The 19,571-nt window shown below is 39.1% G+C and overlaps 1 protein-coding gene and 1 long non-coding RNA gene across 9 annotated transcripts in view; both read left to right on the plus strand.

Moving 5' to 3' along the window:
• The first annotated feature begins 236 nt into the window (after positions 1-236).
• Positions 237-19,571, plus strand: part of FRRS1L (ferric chelate reductase 1 like) — a 75,984-nt gene continuing 56,649 nt past the window's right edge. For 7 of the 8 annotated variants that reach the window (XM_088139744.1, XM_088140765.1, XM_088140217.1 and 4 more), the window contains exons 1-2: positions 237-509; positions 11,096-11,180. In XM_088139744.1, coding sequence (XP_087995870.1) covers positions 257-509; positions 11,096-11,180 — 338 coding nt within the window. In that variant the 5' untranslated portion in view covers positions 237-256. Of the gene's footprint in view, positions 510-944; positions 1,048-11,095; positions 11,181-19,571 lie in introns of all 8 variants that reach the window. The other variant, XM_088138150.1, reaches the window with a different exon arrangement.
• Positions 13,417-15,238, plus strand: LOC148217200 (uncharacterized). The gene is made up of 2 exons (XR_015796429.1): positions 13,417-13,634; positions 13,799-15,238. It is a non-coding gene; the product is annotated as an uncharacterized LOC148217200 (long non-coding RNA).

Raw genomic sequence — 19,571 nt, forward strand, 5'->3', positions numbered from 1 at the left:
CCAGGTTCGACTTATTCATACTTATTAATTATTGTATAAGACCGTTCTCTCTCTTTTTGTTTTCAGAATTATTCTTAAAATCCCTTTTTTGAAAGAAAAAAATGCAGCTGAAGCCTGGTTATGACAATAAGACCTGAGGCTAAGCCTAGTACCGTACTGTAATTCCATTGAAGCCTTGCAAAGGGCGGAGTAGAAGACCTCAAGAGGCGGCGCCGACGCCGGCGCAAGAACTCTATCCGGCTTAAGAACTGCCGCCATGGCCGCATTTGCAGCAATCTTGTCCTTGCTGCACTGGTGCAGCTTGTTGTGGATGCTGCTTGTGGCCGCTCCCGCTGCTTCCTCTTGGGCCATCGCCGCGGATGAGAGCACCGGCAGTGAGACGAGATCTGTACGAGGCCGCGAAATGGATGCAAAAGGAGATCGGCCTGCTGAGAAGCATCAACCCCACGATTCCTCATATGGCACCTTCGCCAGCGAGTTTTACGATACGCGCTTCCTCTCCGACGACGGTGAGAGGCTATCCGAATGGAGCAGAGAGCTAGAAGCTCTTCAGAGGGAGGGGAGAAGGAAAAGCAGGGGTTATCTAATTTTAAACTCCCGATTAGAAGAACGCAAACATGCTGCAGGTCTGTCGCTGTCTGAAGCTTAGCTTCGGAAAAGGGAATTGTGGCATTGTCCGCCACCAGCTCCAGTGAGGGAGGAGAATACAACGACTACTCCGTACATGATCAAAATGCTGTCTTGCCTTTTGGAAATCTTTGGCTACGTTTTGGGGGGTGGAGTCTCGGTGCTATAAAATGAGGTAGATATGCGCTATTCAGGATAATATATGATGGCGATGTTTCCTCCTTATCGGGATAAATTGATTTCATGGATTGAAGCAAAGAAAATTATTTTCTGACAGTTTACCATTTCCTCTACCTCACTCCTCTCTCAATTTCTAGCGGCTGCCAGACTCTCAATTTCTAGTGGCTACCATGGAAACAGAGGCAGTTGGGATGCAGGGATATTGTTGTCATAAAAATACTCTGAACCTGAAAACCCAGGGTAGGTTTTGCCACTTTGTTAGAATATAATACATCCACTTAAAAACTCAAAAATATGAAATACATGCAGAGTATAAGTTATGAACTAGGTGAAACTGATTATATAGACTGCACTGATTCTGAACATGGTTCTGAAGAATTTGAGTTTGCTTGCTCTAAATATAGTGAAAGCCAGTATGCTCAAATTGTTGATGGCTGTAGTGTACTTGGGCTGAAATTGCTTTAATGAGAAAATTAAGTAACTCTTTTTAACCAATTAGATATGAATTATTTTGTATTAATAAATTTAAGTCCAAAAGGCAAGAGGTAAAAATTGGGCCACTGTGCCAGATGGGAAAACTTTGCTATTTATCATTTAATTCTGAATAGACACTACCCTAGATGTATCTTCTAGTGGTGTAATACAGGCAGCAGTGCTCTAGTTTGCAAGATAGTGTCTAGATTAAGGATCCTGGCTTGCATAGGTTAAAGTGAATATGCTTGGGGTGAAACTAGGCTTTGGAATTACTTGTGTCATACTGGCCCAAACGTGCTCGAACTGTCAGCTATGACTAAGGCTACTCCTTCTTTATCTACTAAAAAGTGTTATATGGCTAGGTCAATATTTGTGAGCCTATCGTGATAATCAAGGGATATGGAAGATTGCAACCTAGAATATACGAAGGGTTAATGGTAAATAAAAGGATTGACGAATGAAAGAAAAATAAATTATGTTGTGTGCTTGAGAAACTAAAAGAACAGGAAGAATGTAATAGATCTGAATAAAGGTGTTCTGTTCTTGTGGAGTGGAGTTGATGAATTTATGTAAGTAAGTATAATTGTGGTTGAAAGGGCTCAACTAGATATATGAGAAAGTACAAAGTAGGGTTATCTAGGTTGTTATGGGTATATATGAAACTAGAAATGTATAGGTTGGTGATAGTTGCATTTTATACTCCAGTGAATTATTATAATGGATGAACCAGAAATAGGTTTTAGGAAAAACTGTTCAACATTAGGAATAAATGCAATTAAGGAGAGAAATTATATTATGATAAGGCGGAAGTGAGATAACAAGAGAACAGAAAAAATGTTTAGGCTATTCAAATATCAAGAATGAATGGTGATAATCTGCATAGTAAATGTCTGTTTATTACATAAGGAAAAAGAATGAAATAAAAAGCCTGATTGATTTCATCATTTATGATGAAAGGTTTAGGATTTAGTGAGGAATATAAGGGAGATAAAATACCCCGATTGTAGGAAAGATCACTATTTGAAATTCTCCCTGACTTCTGCTGCAGTTTGGGGAGAACACTTTTAGTCTTTTGAGTGGGAAAGAGACTGTGCATGGGTTAAGACATTGTGCTCCAGCTCCCCAATAACCTTTGGATATCAAAGGTTGGGGGTTAAGGTAGAGAGAATAGTGGCAGTTGTTCCTTGTTATCCTGTCCCTCTGGCAGTCTGAGTTCTGTAAAGCTTGTAAGGGGTGGGAGAAGAAGGAGAAACATCTACAGCTGGACCGTTATCCTATGAGTGGGAATGGAACAGGGAATCATATGCAGGATGTGGAGGCATGCAATAATGAGCATGTAAATACAGGAAGAAGTAGGTCAAGCTGTAAGACCTACATTTCCATTGTTTCAGTACAAAAATGTACAGAATATGGGGAAAATAGAAAACTGGTAGCATAGAACTCATGAATAGAATGCAAGGGATGAAGGGTATAATTTTTCAAAGAAATACATGTCAAAAGAGAAGATGGATGGTATTACATATGAAGTACATCCTTACAGAAATCCAAGAATTTGAGCAAGAAGCACCAGTTGAGACCATGTCAATAAAAATACAAAAGGAGTGATATTATTTGGGGGGTGCTATAGAGGGAAACCTATATAAACAGAAGATTTGGATAATGCCCTCCTAGACCAGATTACAGAACTTTCAGGGAGGAAAGATATAATGTAATGGGAGACTTCCACAACATAGATATCTGTTGTGAAATCAGTTCTTTAGGGTGGTCCCCAAAATTCCTTACAGCTCTTGCTGACTGATTCTTTATCTAAAAGGTTTCATAAGACACAAGGTGATTTTCTAAAAGGTTGCATAAGACACGAGGTGATTTGATCCTAATCAACAGAGAAGAACTGGTTGAAGATGTAAAAGCAGTTGGAACCTCTGGCAGAAGCAACCACATAACCCTCAGTTTCAGGATACTACAGAAATTTAAATTGGAGCATAGTCATACATGCCCACTAGATTTCAGAAGAGCCAGTTTCAACTAGTACTGGGTAGGATTCTACAGACAGAAATCTTCAGCTCAGAGAATATTATTTTATTTAGTTATTTTAATCCTTGGGATCTTTTCTACTTTTTCTCCTAGCTTATTGATGTCAGCTCTCTTGAAATCTAGAACACAGATCTGATTGCCTTAACTTCTCTCTGCCAGCAGTGTGTGGCTCCAATGATGGCATGGTCATTCTCTCCCAGGGTCCCTGCAAGTTCTACTTTCTCGACTATTTCTTCCCCTTAGTCCAGTAAGTCCAGTATAACTGACCTCTTAGTACATAGCTCCACTTTTGGACGATGAAGTTGTCTGCAAGGCACGTTAAAAGCCTACTGCCCCTCCCACTTGCTACAGAGTTTGATTCCCGTTTGATGTCAGAGTAGTTGAAATCCCCCATTATCACAGTAGTGTTCTTTTCAGACACCTCTTTAATACATATATCATTTGCGGTATAGTGATGAAACAGAACAAATTCTACACCAGAGCAATACTTATGTTTTTGTATGAACTACCAACAGTGCAATATGGCTGAGTTTGCATAAAACAACTCATTCTTTTCCTTCCATATCACTGTTTCTGGTCTGCTGTGGTTACCATTCACATTTTTTTCCTGACACTATTCTACTCTTTCCCACTGCTGAGGCCTCAAAGATTTAAAAGAACATCAGGTTGCATTCAGACTCTGATGTTCTGACTAATGTGCAATACTTAAAAACTTTTAATATTTTTGTGTATTTCGGATTTCAATTTTTAGTTGGTTCTTGTCCCCCTTAAAAACCATACTCTAAATACTTATATTTGCCTTGTTGCATAACATGTGGAATGTATGGAAGCCATTCTTCCTTAAATTTGGTTAGGCTTCGGTTGTGAATATATAGTATGGTGTTAATTTTGTCATTACTACATACTATATTCTCCAAGTTTTAAGTTGTCAGTCTGATGTCATCAGTAAAATATCTCTTTTCCAGTGTTGTGCTAAGTTCATCCTCGTGGTTGTGAACATGAATCTTAGTAAATTTTGCTTTTTTAAATATGTTTTGGAATCATGCCTAGTAAGAAGAATTGTGGTTTCATTTCAAATTTTATTTCTAAAATTCTCTGAATAGTGTTGTATATTTCTTTTCAGTACTTTTGAGTTTTTTACATATCTACCACATGTGGTAAAATGTTCCTTCTGTGTCATGGCATTTGTAGCATCTATTATAATATGATTTGTCTATTTTGGCAATTATTGATGAAGTCATCTACCATCTATAAAACATTTTACACAAGTTTTCTTTTAAGTTGTAACTTGGGATAAATTTTATAGATTTTTTCTGTAATTCTTCCCACTGAAATGTTGTTACTATTTCTTTAAATTTTGGCATCTGTTTTATCATTCAGTTTTTTATTTGTTCTGTCTCCATGTCATTTCTAATTCTGTCATTTTTTTTAGAAGTCATCCTCATTTTTGAGGTCAGGTTTTATTCCTCCAGCAATTTGTAGGTACATCAACCATGATATGTTCTGGCCTTCACCAGTTAGTTCTTCCTGTGTCTTTAGTCTGTTCATGAGTGGATCTGAGTGGATCATAACTGCATGCAAGTAGCCCTCGATTAACAATCACTTGTTCAGTGACAATTTGAAGTTACAGCGGTGCTGAATGAGCAGTTGTAATGACTGGTCCTCGAAGTTCTGGCCATCCCAGCCCACCCACGGTCACGTGATTGGGATCTGGGCACTTGGCAACTGACTCACACTTACAATAGTTGCAGCATCCTGTGGTCATGTGATCAAGATTTGTGACCTTTCTTGCTGGCTTCCCACAAGCAAAGTCAGTGGAGAAGCTGGCGGGAAGGTCACAAGTTGCTTGGGGAAGTCTCTCCCACCTGTGCACTTTCCCCAGCCCCTCTGCACTTGCGCCTTGCCAGCCACCCACACACCCTCTCTGAGCCTCGCTTAGCTTGTGCTGCACCTCCCTGGCCACCTGCACACCCTCCCCAGCCACTCTCGCACCCTCCCTGGCCATTTATGCACCCTCACCTACCTGGTACCAGCTGCCTCAAATCCCATGCGCTTGCGCCACACCTCCCCACCACCTGCACTCCCTCATGCATCCTTCCTGAGACTCAATGTGCTCATGCCGTGGCTCCCCCACCACCTGTGCACCCTCATGCACCCTCTCCCACCCAGCAGCGGCCACCCCAAGCCCCGCTGTGCTTGTGCTGCGCCTCTCCTGCCACCCACGCAACCTCCCTGGCCACTCATACACTCTCCCCCACCTGGCAGCAGCCACTTACCTGCCTGCTGGCCTGCTTGCGAGCCACCTCGGACTTGCAACTTCCTGATGACTTCCCCACTGACTTTGGTTGTTGGAACCCGGCAGGAAGTTTTGAAGAGGTGCTCACAATGACCCTTGCTTAATAACAGCAACAGGGACTGCAGGGATTGCTGTTGCTAAGAGATGCAGTCAAGTGACCTTGCTCTTTACGACCGCATTGCTTAGTGATGGAAATTCCAGTCCCAATTGCTGCCATAACTTGAGGATTACCTGTATGTAATTGCACATACTTACCATAGTTATATTTGACATGAAAAGCATTTAAAGGAGAGGATAGCAATGAAATTGCTAGACTTATTAATTTTGTCGTAATGATCCATACTTTTTATCAAGCTTTGTCTTATAATATGTCCTTTTAATTTTTTGTCCTCTTACATATCCCTGTACCATAAATACCCATGAAGCCCATTAACTAGACTTGCTTCTTCCAATATTGACCTACTGTTGGGGATATTATCCATTCTGTTAGCCACGACAAAGCTCTGTAATACAATTTGAAATTTGGAAGAGCAAGACCACCTGTCTTTTACTAACAGTTTCTTGCCATTCTTGTAAAGTTTTTTCTGAAATCTGAATTGGTGCCATTTGAAACAAGTAGTTCATCTTAATACATTTATCTTAATAATCACAATTGATCCTAATCAAGAAAACTTTACATTTTTAATTGTTCTGATATATTTCTTGATTATTGTCTGTAAAATGCAAACCCAGATATTTCACTGAATATCTTTGCACAGATTCTTCTGTTAAATGTCTTGTAATTATTTTTGGTTTTTTAACATTAATTTTATATCCTAATAATTCTCCAAAGCATTGGATTATTTTCGTCAACTGTCTTACTGCACTTTGTGGTTCTGTGATAGTTAATACTATATCATCTGCATAACATTCGAGCTTGTATTCCTCTCGACAGTATTGAGACCAGGTATTTGTCACCTTGAATCTTTTCTGCCAATATTTTTAAGGCGATGATAAATAATAGAGTCTCCCCTATTATTTATCCTCGCCTACTGGGAATTCTTGCCTAGTGCTTTTACTTATTTGGAAAACTGCAGGAAGTGCTCCATTGGCCATGGTCTTTCCCATTTGTTGTTGATATTTACTTTTAACCCAGCCTTTGAACTCTTACCCAGGATTTATTTTGTTCAATACTGCAAGTCAAATCAAATCAAATTCTTTATTACAGATTAGCAACCCAGACTAAATAAAACCTACAGAATACAGCTACAAAATAAAGTAAGGCATGCAAGATAAAAAATGGGCAACCATGCTGGCACTGTTTTGCTATCAGAATATACAAATTTTAAAAGTAACAAACTGAGAACCAATTTGGTCTAGTGGTTAAGGCACCAGGCTAGAAAGCAGAAGACTCTGAGTTCTAGTCCTGCCTTAGGCATGAAAGCTGGCCGGGTGACTTGGGGCAGTCACTTTCTCTCAGCCCAGCTCACCTCACAGGGTCATTGTGAGGAAAATAGGAGGAGGAAGGAGTAGTATGTTCGCTGCCTTGAGTTATTTATAAGAATAAGGAGGGATAAAAAAATCTAAAAAAACCCAAACTTTGCAATGGCAAGAGTTTGGGTCCTTATCTGTCAGTAAAAATTGAACATAAAATTCTTTAGTATGTTGTGGAAATGCAGTTAGAAGAGGTGTTGGTATATTGTTTATGTATATTTCTTTATGTATATTAGTGTATTTATGTATCTTTATGTATATTAGTTTGTGTTTCAGTACTGCCAACTTTACATGGGTAGAGCTTTTCTGCATATGGAATTTCACAAAATTTTTTTATCCAGCATTGCTGACAGTATAATATTGAACTGTAATAATGTAAATGTTAGTCAAAAGTTATTGTTTATAGGTTGATCTAAGGACAATGCTGCTTTGAAAAGTGCATTGCTCTCGTCAGTTGTACCAGGTGACAGTTTACTTGTTTCTGTTTGTAATTCTATATCAAGGATCCTTTGCTTAAGCATCACCATTGCCTGATCTTATCCCAAGGGTATGATTATCTTCCTTGAAAAATCTAGTTCATATAATTTTTTTCTCAATTTGTTTTTTCTAAGAGGAACCATTTATTTATTAATATTAGCTGTGTCAGACCCTGAGGTTGGAAATGAACCTTCAGCTTTTAAGCTTTTGACTTTTGTCAGTTCTGCCTCCAATCACAGGGCAACATTAGGCATGCATTTCACCACTTAATAGCTTTCTTAGAAATTTTGACCGTACTCTTTCCAAGTTCTGATAATTAATTCCTTGGTTTAATTGGGCTCTGTACAACAGCTGGGATAATGTCTTGGCTTCAAAAAGTTTGAGGGCAGCTGGTATGTACTGGGCAGCTCTGGAGAAGAAGAAAGAAAGAATTGCCCCTCTGACATTTGAACAACCTGAGTGGCATGCATATGATATTTCCTAGAGTAATACAGCACAAAGCCCAAGTATTTGAAGCTGGGAATCTGCTCTATTTTATGTCCTTCAAGAGTTCAATATGATTTTTTAAAACTCCTCGCAAAACGGATGGAACTTTGTTTTTTCATAATTGATCTGAATGTTCTTTACAGAAATGGGTCAAAACTCCCAAGGCCCTTCTGAGGCCTATCAGCGTTTGTGATAATAGGCTGGATTGTCTTCATAAAGCAGTATAGATATAGGTCTGCTATCCAGTTTGGGGGGATGAAAATCTCCCTTGTTAAGGATACTAGCCATTGCATTAATATAATAATTAAAGAGTAATGAGGCCAAAATATACCTTTGTTAACCCTCTTGCAACTAAAAATGGCCACTCCAAATTACCAAAGGCTTTTTCTGCATCTAGGAATATTAATGCTGTCTTTTGGTTATTCATGAGATGTTCTGTTGTACAGTATTGATTATAAACCAGTTGTTGTCCTTTATATTCCTCTTTAGAATATAACTTGCTTGATCAAGATGTATTATATCCAAAACACTTTCCTTTAGTTATTCACTAATATTGTTGTGAAAATTTTATACTGTATTCAATATTCAACAAAGAGTTTTGTCTGTATCACTGTGTTTTTTCTGGGTCATTCAGTTCTTTATAAATCAAAGTTATGTATACTTCTACCCATGTTTGTAGTATCACCTTTGTCTCTTTATTTTCATTCTTTGTGTTTGTTAATGGTTCCAACAATTCTTCCTTGAGTTCTTCATAATATGGAGTGGTCAGCCCATCTAGACCTGGTGCCTTCCCAAATTTGATTTCTTTTATTGCTTTTTTTGTTTCTTGGATAATTATAGGTTTACTTAATATTTGTATATGTTGATCATTCAGTTCTTTAAGGACAGATTTTTCAATTAATTTGTTCATGGCTGCTTCATCAATGTAATAGCTTAGTCACTTTTTTTATTGCTGATATTGTCTGTACAGTATTTCTTTTTTCTAATCTGATATGCTAAACATGCTCCTGGTTTATTTGCATGTTTCCCTTTCATTTACATTTCATTGACTTAAATTTATTGAAAGGGCTACTCAGCATTGCATCGATCATGTAATTGTAGTCAGAAAAACAAGATTCCATCCTCCTGTCCTAAATTCATCTGCTGCAGTGCAGAAAGAAATCCAAGATTGGATTATTTTTGTGTGAGGGTGTATGAATATAGATCTGTAACAAAAAAACAACAGAGCATGTGCTTTTCAAGTGCCTGTACTACAGAGACATTCATACTAGCCTCATCTCACTACATACCCAGGGTTCACAGGACAATTCTATCCCACGCTGTTACTTTCAAATATCAACCCTGTTACAAACATACAATGTTGCCTGGTTTTGTGCAGCAGCACTCAAAATTCATCAGATGATGACCTGTGCTTAAGGCACAGTAAACTAGATTTAATGAGCACCTAGTTTGCCATATTGCAGTGCTTTGTAACCTGATAGATACAGCCTTCAACATACTTTTATGGTCCTCTACACCCATCTAATGCTCCTACCCTTTGTTTTAGATTCTTGCTTTTTATATATACTCTTAGTTTTTACTCTATATATCTTTTATGTCTTCTAGCTTTTTATAATTTTTTTAGATTTTTATTTTTACTCTTGATGTATCCTTTATGCTTTTTAATGATCGTATCCCACCCTCCTTATGATGGTCTATGACCATAATAAAGATTTGATTTGAAGAGCAACAAAAATAATTTAAGACACTTACTAAGAAAGCAGATACAGGTTGAATGTTAGGAGAAATTTCCTAACAGTAAGAGTAGTTATTTTAATAGCATTTTAATACAGTCACTGAAAAGCTGTGTATTAAACACTATAAATGCTAAAAATAAAATACTAAAATGTTTCAATACTTAACACTAATTGACTAAATTATAAAACTACTTTTAGTAGTTTAGTAATTCAGTATGATAGTGTGTATATGTATATGTGTTTGTAAGTTTGTGTGTGTGTGTGTGTGTATGAACTGTGACAAGTGAAGTGTAACATAAAACACTGTAGAAAGCATATGACATTTTGTATAGTTATAGTTAGAATGCTTTCCAGCACAGAGCAATGACAGCTGAAAGAAATTTTGCAATTTTCCTGGAAATGTTAGAGTTCCAGTCTGACTGTAAAAAGCAATAATAGCCCCCTAAGACCAGTAGTTTTATGAGCAAGCATGTTTATGAGGGCAGGGTGCAAGTTGCTGTAGAAAGGACATCAAAGGAACATGTGGGCTGGAGTCTCAGATTCTTCCAGGTCATAGGGGCAGGTTCACTCTGCCAAAGAGATATTGCTGTACCTTCCTTTCAGTATTGCAGAGGATAAGACATTAAAGCAGGCTAAAGAAAAAGGCTAATGGCAGATTACTGAATAGCCAATTTGCTGGTGTAAAGGGTCTCTTGCTGATAACCTGTCATCACTGCTTACATAATTCACCCTGCTCTATTTTGAGAGTTATGTCAAACACCGTCTGCTGGACTGTAGCTCTAATTTTTAATAGCCCTGTGGCATAAGAAGCTGCACTGGCATAGATAATTTTGAATTCTGGCTTTCTAAAAAGAGGTAAAGTTATTAAGAAAAATGTGGTAGCCAGGAAATTGCTGGAAAAGTGAGAGCAGAAATAGAGCCAAGAAGGCCATAGATTCCAGGGGTATATAAGGGTAGTTCAACAATGGAACAAATTGCTAAATGAGATTTGCTTTGTTGGTTGTGTGCAAACCGATGCTGGATGGCCATTTGTCATAAATACTTTAATTTGGATCCTATACAGGATTGGGTTGATGACTTAATAGCCCCTTCCAATTATCATTTTATGCTGCTTTCATTTAGATTCTGATGAAATGAGAACACTTTTTATTTTAACATCTGTACATGATACTTTGCAGGGTGATTGTTGACCCCAATAAGAAACAAAATGCAGGATATAAATTTGATGAATACATAAAATACATACAAATTAACATTTAGTATTAACATTTATTGCATTAAGTAATAAATATTTTGATTCTGATTCTTAAAGGTTATCCTTTTCCTACTGCTCCTCCAGTAGATCCATTTGCAAAAATTCGAGTGGATGACTGTGGAAAAACAAAAGGATGCTTTAGGTCAGTATGAAACAATGAAAGTTTGTTAGTTTTTTTTTTTCCAAAATAAAACCAATCTGACCTATGAACAAGGTCCCTATATGAATTGTTTCAGTAAATGTATCCTACTAGCAATCATTTATTAGTAACTCTGAGTCCATGTGAAGTTCTCCAGTACTGAAATTCATTTGTTTACACAACTGAAATATAGAGTTGTGCATGGATTTAAAAAAACCTTCTAAGGACAGAACTAAAGTGATATCTTTGGGCTGTGTTTTAATAGCACAAAACTCAAAAATTTGAGTGTTTCACCATAGAGAACAATAGGAACAAGACCTTTGCTTCCTTAATGTATGTCCTAAGCTCACAAAGGTAGATGGAATGGTACTTCATGGAGAATGTTATTTAAAAACAAATCTACAGAAAAATAAGCAATTTTTTGGTGATTGGTCTCCCTACAGAGCTATAGGACTAAGCTCAGCAAAGAAACAACAACAATGGCTTCACTGCAGTACAGCCTATGAACAATATAGTGACTGCAAAAATATTCTGACTTGTTGGTTTGTTAAGGCTTCTTCCTTCTTTCCATTTGGCATACTGACTGCAAAGCTAAACAAACAAATAAAGCAACATTGAATTTGAATTTGACAATCTGAAAACTCACCATCATAGCAACAGTATCTGTAAAGATCATGCACAGTTTATATTTTTACATGTACAACCTGGCTGAAAAAGAAAATACGACGCCTGAAGACATGGAGAATTCAGGGTTCCTGATAATACATAATTTTTTAAACAATATGAGTGTCAATAGAGATGGAACTGTTTTATGGATGAATGTACTTTCCAAGTCCCTGTGGCTTAAAAAAAGGCAGTTGTGGAACTCTGAAAACAATGTGGAATGAAACCCCTGCTTTTGCCCCAATCTTTGAACAAAGCTTTACAATATGGAATGTTTTGTTCTGAATTTGAAATACTGAAAATGGCCATATTAAGCTCAGAACATGTTTTGAACATCCCTACTAAAATGGTCTAGGATCAGTAATCACTTCCTTTCATGTGTTTCAACTTGAAAGCTTGTTCTGAGAATCCTGTTGTTTCCCATCACCTCACAGAAGTGGCTTTTTTTCTATCATGTCAATATGGAAACAGTTCCATAGCAAGGTATAGTTGTCCTGATCTCTGTTGTCCACTTTTAAGCAGATATTCAAAACTACATTATTTTGGTGTGCATTTAAACTTAATTTTCTTTTCAATATTTTCTTGTTTATTCATAATTTGAATATTAAATGTTACCATGTTTTATGTAATCTTGAGTGGAACATTCTCTGTCAAAAGTTAGGCAATATCTAATAGATAATATAAAGAACACTATTAAGGATATGCATGATCATGGTCTGTTCTTTACAGGAATTTTCATAACACATTAAATTTTACAGAAATTTTAACTAAACACTTGGGACATAGAGCAGCTGTATCTAATGATAACTAGGACTATCATATCTGAGCTGCAGAGGTCCAAAGAACTACTAGATGTCAACAGAGAGTTTTATGTATTTCTTTCCATCTAGTGATCATCTGGATCATTGCAGCCTAGAGATGGTAGCCTTTGTGACAGAAAATATTGCTTATATAATAATTGATCTCTATACTATATAATAAAATCAATTGATTAGGCATGCTCCAGTGAGGAAAACACTGTTTCAAATATGCAGCTTTAAGGTACATTTGTATGCTATAAGTACACTGACAGTCTTTCTACACAAGCATATTGATACACTACCAGTGTGGCAGCTATCCCCCATATTGTATAGATGGGTCCACTACAGGAACTTTAAACAGTCCTTGACCATTTAAGAAATTATGTCAGGTGGTACAATATCACATCATAGTATATAAACATGAAATAAGTATACTGTAAATTACATGTTATATGACATTTTATGCCAGTTGGAGCTCACAAAAGGAAACTAATGACTGAGGAAACAATGGAGCAAAGAACTTCACATAAAACAACCTAGCCTAATGGCATGTTTGGGTACATGAATACATAGCTAATATTTCTGCTTAGAACCCTAACAATTTCCTCACCTTGGAACTTCAGGCATCAACATCTAGTAGACTCCAACAACTGGGGACAGTGGGACAGAATGCCTCGTGCAGGTAAGGAAAGGAATGGGTGGAAATATCTGGTAATGCGTAAGTGCTATGTTTATATTTTTCATTTTCTTAATTGTTGTGATTGCTTCATTTTTGTCTAACACTCTTTTATCTCCTAATAATGTCCTCCACATATTGGGGAGATATTCACTCCTACATGCAGGTAAAGCCTCTCTTGGAAAAAACAGTCAGTCTACACCATCAACTGCAGGCCAATATTCCTGAACACTTCTGCTGGATCACAGCCTGGATGCATACAACGGAACCAATAGTTGTGACACGCAGCATTTTACTACAGTCTTCAAAGAAGAAGGTGTATGTATATTCACAATTACTATGCTATTCCCCTTGTTCTATAAAATAACACCCAGGTGGCACTCAAAATCTTTCACTTCCCCGTAAGCACTTGTTGTACATATATGTTCCTGCTGTTGCCTCTAGCTTGCTACCCTATCAGTACCTCCTTTTGTTTTCCACAGGTGCCATCTTGCACAAGATTGATTCCATCAAGGATAGGAAAATGACCAGGAACTATGACTGGGATGCTTCCAGCTATTTTCCAGCAAGAAACATCTTGCCCCCTGTCAACCCAGTGGCTCAGAAGGTCTATTGAAGTGACCAACTGACAATCCAATTTGTGCCTTTCCCTTTCAGAATCTCCTCCATTTTGAATGTTGATCAACAGACACTGACCCTACTTTATTTCTTGTGGTCAGTAGGGATTCCAGTTTTCCCAAATAGGATCTTGATTCAGCTGGCCATAGGAAGGGAGTTCTTTGGAGGGCAGAAAAGTTTTGGGTACGGGGCCTTTTTTTTTTGGTTCCTTTGAATCAGTGTTGACTCCTGGTGACTACCTGGACAAGTCCCTGCAGTTTTCTTGGCAAGATTTCAGATGTGGTTTACCATTGCTGCTTCCTAGGGCTTAGAGAAAGTCTGGCCCAAGGTTACCCAGTTGGGCATGCTATGGTATGGTATGCACCATGCCTAAGGTGGGACTAGAACTCACAGTCTCCCAGTTTCTAGCCTGATGCCTTAATGTCTACACCAGACTGGCTCTCTCAGGGGCCATGGGTCCACTCAAAGTGTACAATTACAGTGGCTGCCTCCAGTGTATATGGAACAGTTAGATGAGGGTAGGTAGAGGGATCCTTACTGAAATATTGTCAGCTATGATGGACCTAACCAAAATAAGATTTGTGTTGCTTTGTCATGTTTTTGCTGGATGAAAGGAATAGAACAAATGGGTGGGTGTTCCTTCTGACAGGCTCAAATATGAATGGATTTGAGTCATTCCTATTTTACATAAAATAATCTTGCTAGATTAGGATAAATACCATTTTAGTTCAGCATTTTGTTTCCCAGTGACCAAGAAGATGCCCCTGGGGTGCTTTCAAACAGAAGACAAAGACACCTTTTCACACCACTGTTCCTCTGCAGTTAGTTCCTGGGGCCACTGTTACGAACATCCAGACACCAAGTGAAATGTCAGGTTTACAATTTAGAGAATTTAAATTGTATGAAACCTAAAGTGCTTTATTACAGCAGACAAATTATAGACTGCACAAATTTTGTATAGATTATGTCTGGTACCAGTATCATGAATGAATCAGTGAATTACTCTATTATGGACTGTGACAAAATAAATTCAAATACAAGCACACATCAAAAATAGACAGCCAAATAACCAACATATATCTCATAGTATACAATAGCATAGAACTGATAGGCCCAGATGACTAAAATAGCATGCTCTCTGATTCCTGTTACCAAATGTCATGTTTACTTAAATAATGTATTCTTAACATTCTGGGCAAACCTCTGGGTCAACCTTTGTATAACTCTGAGGACAGCATCACAAATGTTGCCATGCTGAGAATAATAGCTTCATATCTGCCAAAAGTAAGGCAGTATAAAATTCACCATGTCTACCTGGTCTATTGATTGAAAAGAAGACAATGAAAGTACAGTGGATGTCACAACAGAATGAATAACATAAGACACAATACACTTTTCTGACTCCCCTCGCCGCACCCCCTTCCATGTGGACAAAATGTTCTATATACAGGTAGTCCTCCCTGACCACTCATTCAGCAACCATTCAAAGTGGTGAAGGTGCTGAATGAGTAATACAACCAGTCCTTGAAGTTCTGACTGTTGAGGTGCATGATCATGATTCAGGCGCTTGGCACTAATGATGGTTGCAGTGTACCACATCATGTGATTGCAACCTTCCCTGCTGGCTTCATGAGCAAAGTCAATGGGGTAGCTGGCAGGGAAGGTCGCAAGTCCTTCTGGTAAGTCCCTCCCCAGGCCCTCATGAGCACTGCACCACACGTTCGTTCCTTCTGCCTCCCTATGCTCCTACCAATCTGCACCCTCCTTTCCTTGGCCGCCTTGTGCTGCACCGCAGCACCCCCTCCCCCAACTTGCATGCGGCCTATGCCAGGCCTCTCAGAGTGTCATCCACTCCCCTGCAGCATCCCACGGTCCTTACTTGGGACTCCTGCTGCTTCCCACTTAATGACCCAGGTTTCTTGGGGTTAAGACTGCAACCAGGAGTGCCTGAGTTGCTGTCACTAAGTGATGTGGTCACGTAATGTGATGCTTTACAACTGTATCACTCAGTGACCACAATCCTGGTCCCAATTGCCATCATAACCTGAGGACTACCTGTATCAAGTCTGAGGAAAGAACAAGGTAAGACATGTGAATGGCCTACATTATTTCAAAGTTGCATGGTTTCTCAGGTAACTGATGGGCTTGAAAATATTGTGAAACCCTTCCAGAAAGTTGAAAATGAACTCAAACCCAATTGCCATTCACTCACATCCCTTAGAGTAAAAATTTTTGGGAAAGCCATATTACATAATTTTCTCTCTCAAAAGCCTGTGACAAAAGTTAAGCAGAGGCCAGTCCTGTTGCAAAAAAAAAAAAACCAAAAAACCAAAAAACCGAGCAACAAGCAAAAATAAAAGCTAGCTCTGATTTCAATCTTAATTATACCTGTTTCCTTGTTCTGTGCTTCATTGGGCACGTGCTAGGGGTGTGCAGAAAACAGAAAATGTGGTACAAACCATTGCATTTCAGACATTTTCTTGAAACATTTTAGATTGGGCATGAGTTAGCAGAAATTTCAGATGAAACAAAATTTGGAGATCCTATAGGGCAAGGTTTCTCCTAGCAACAATTCCAAGGATTCTGCTCCCTGCCTCCCCCCCAATCTTTCAAAGGCCTTCCCATTCTATCATCTTTCATTTCCACCATCTGTGTTCTAGAATTGCATTTCTGTCCATATCACAAATAAAAGAGTTCCTTTTCCTTTTCATGGATCAAAATGTCTGAAAGGCAAGCATTTGGGTTAGGTCATAGTAAATCCAATACTGGCTGTCCCGTGCATGGAAAGGTTCAGCAATGGATGTTCTACATATATGTATCATGAACCTGGTCACAGAAGTTTGAACACCTTTTCATTGTATCCTTTCCAATTAGGCAAAAGTGGTAGGTGTGACAGCCATATAATAACTACCTTAATGCAAGATGTCCTCCTCTAGAAGTGGAAGAATCTGAGGATAGCTGTGACACTATATCTGTGGTAACAAACAGCTTGAGATCTCCAGTAGTCTGTACTCTGAAAAAAAATCCTCGCTAGTTCAGTTGATTTCCACAAAACTAACATTTGTGAATGACAAACTCTTTTGGCAAATAAGTGGTTTTGCTAAAGTTAATGCTCAAATGCTCTAGGTTACAATGAGGTAAGTGAAGTGTTCTGGCTATAGTATCTGGGACAGCACTGCAGCAGCATCAATGTATAGTAATATTGATAGAGGGCTTCTTGGCAAGGAGAAGGGAATGGAAATTGACATTAATGAAAACATGTTCCCCAAAAGATTAAATGGTAATTAAACAAAAGGGGACAGGAATGAACCGTTGCTTCATGTCTCTCTGTATTAGAACAACAGTCCTTCTGGAGTACATCTGACCTAAGGTAAGTACTGTATTATCTTGTAGTTTGTGGGAGGAACATGTGGCCATTGGTAGAGGAAGCCTCTAGCTCTGTCCAAAGCCCATATCTGGATATGGAGTTGAACATGTCTGAATTTGGCAAAAATTGCATAAAGACTCAGTTTAGCAGTACCAGAATAGATTAATCTACCAGATTAGTCCAAGTGATGCAGCACAAACCATTTTATATTAAAACCAGTTGGTCCTCTTTTTCTATCTAGCGTAGGAAGGATGTGTTTGTTTTCCACACCCAAAGTAAGTACAAAATCTCAGAATCAGATCTGTTCCAATAACATTGCCCATCAATTCTTAATTTCCAGCACAAACTGTTTGAGATATCCACAGCCAGTCACAATGTTTTCTCAATAGTGTAAGCTTGGGAGGCATCTGTGTTCTAATTAGGGCTGTTGGAAATGTGCCTTATTCCCCTCTCTTCTAAGGTGGCTGCATGCCCAGTTAGTGTAGGGTACAGGAGAATGTGAACGCAGAATGCTCAGAGTAACAAACAGAATAAAATTATTTAATATCATCTATTCATCCCCTTCTTCCATGCATTGTTCCTACTCCAGTGGTGCTTGGATGAACTTAATTTGCCACTAGAGGGATGACTTGGATAATTACAGTGAGATGGGTGGTGACAAATTTGAAATATAAATAAATAAGTAAATTACACTGCAGAGCCAGGGCAGGCAACACATTACTATTATGTGTGCAGAACTGCAATAGATCCTCTAGTATGAAGAATGTCTTTCTCCTCCCAGACTAGCTCAAAGTGGATTCAAATTGTACTGGAATCCTTTTTTTAAATTATTTTTTTGTAATAGTGCCAAAGCAGGATGGTAGTCTGTAATGGATATGGGAGTTTAGATGGATGAGTATATTCAGGACGGTGGATTAAGATGATGGCTGTGGAAAGAGTGAAGGATCTTCTGGTGCCTCTGGAACTATCGATGGCTATTAAGGACTTTTGCAGTGGTAGTGGTGGAGTCCAAAATGATTGGAGCCTCTGGAGTGGCTGATGAGGAATGGTTTTGCTGGGAGAAGGCAGTACATGTCTGGTACTGCTGAAGATGGTCTGGGAGCTGGAGAAGATGTTGGAGGTGGCTCTGACTGACTGACTGGACCAGATCAGCTGTTTGGCAGTGGCAGCAACAGCAGTGCTGCTGAACAGTTGTTTCATGGTAGTGCACACTTGCCTGGAGGCACTGCTGATTAGCTGCAATGTCCTGGGGTGTTGGGTGATGGCTGTGAGTGCTTGCTTGGTGGCAGTGAGAACTTGTCTGGCAGCAGTGAGAGCATCTGCTATTGACTGCTCAGTGGTGACAATGGTGGCAACCTGGATATGCCTAGCCTCAGTATGCTGGAGTGCTGGAGCAACTGGAAGCCATAGGAAAGCAGCAGTGGGAGCAGGAGCAGGATGTTGGCCACATTGGCTGTTAGCCTGAGTCCTGCAGCTTCTGCAGAGCCCAGCACCCTATCCAGTAGCAATCTTATCTCCCTCATGTGTTATTGGGAACACAAGGAAGAGGAGTAGGAGAATGGAAGTATTGTGGGGCTTCTTTCTCCAGGGCTGGCTCCACTCACCATTGAGGGGAGAAAGAGGTCTAGCCCTCAGCCCTTGCTTTGTGGGGTGCTTAAGAGTTTGGTTTTCTCTCCAATCCTGTTTAACTTCCACATCTGTGTGGTCATCTGTCAGCATACTGATGATACCAAGTTAAAAATCTCAGTTCTTGGTTAGCTAAGCGATGTTGCTGAGGTTCTGTCTCAGTGTTTGGACGCTGCAGGGATCTGGATGGGGAAGAATAGACTCAGGCTCAATCCTAGCAAAACCAAGTGACCATAGATTTTGGATTATTTGGAGCTGGAGAACTTCCGTCTTTCCTTCTGGATGGGGTTGCATTATCCAGTACTTAATTTTTAGGTCCTCCTAGACTCATGGCTGCTGTTGGAACAGCAAGTGGCAGGTGTAGAGGAATTTAGCTGTGGCCTTGAGAAGGAGGTAAGAGACAAGAAACAGTTACTCAGTCCTGAGAAAAAAGGGTGAGAGACAGACTCAGACTAGCCCTGCTTGTGGTCTTTAAAAACGGGTGGTGGAGGTTTGGGACAGGCTTTCAAGATTCTATTATTATTTCCTATAACAATAAAGTACCATACCTGGAATCCCTGCAATGTTTTGTTTCTTGACCTGGCCTACCTCAAAGAGCTGATAGCCATGGTTCAGAGGCTTTTACCATCTTGTGCAAAGATTTT

This window comes from Python bivittatus, unplaced genomic scaffold (assembly GCF_059951505.1).
Source record: "Python bivittatus isolate LINGU-HERP-01145 unplaced genomic scaffold, Pbiv_v1 ctg000000_np1212, whole genome shotgun sequence".
Taxonomy (NCBI): domain Eukaryota; kingdom Metazoa; phylum Chordata; class Lepidosauria; order Squamata; family Pythonidae; genus Python; species Python bivittatus.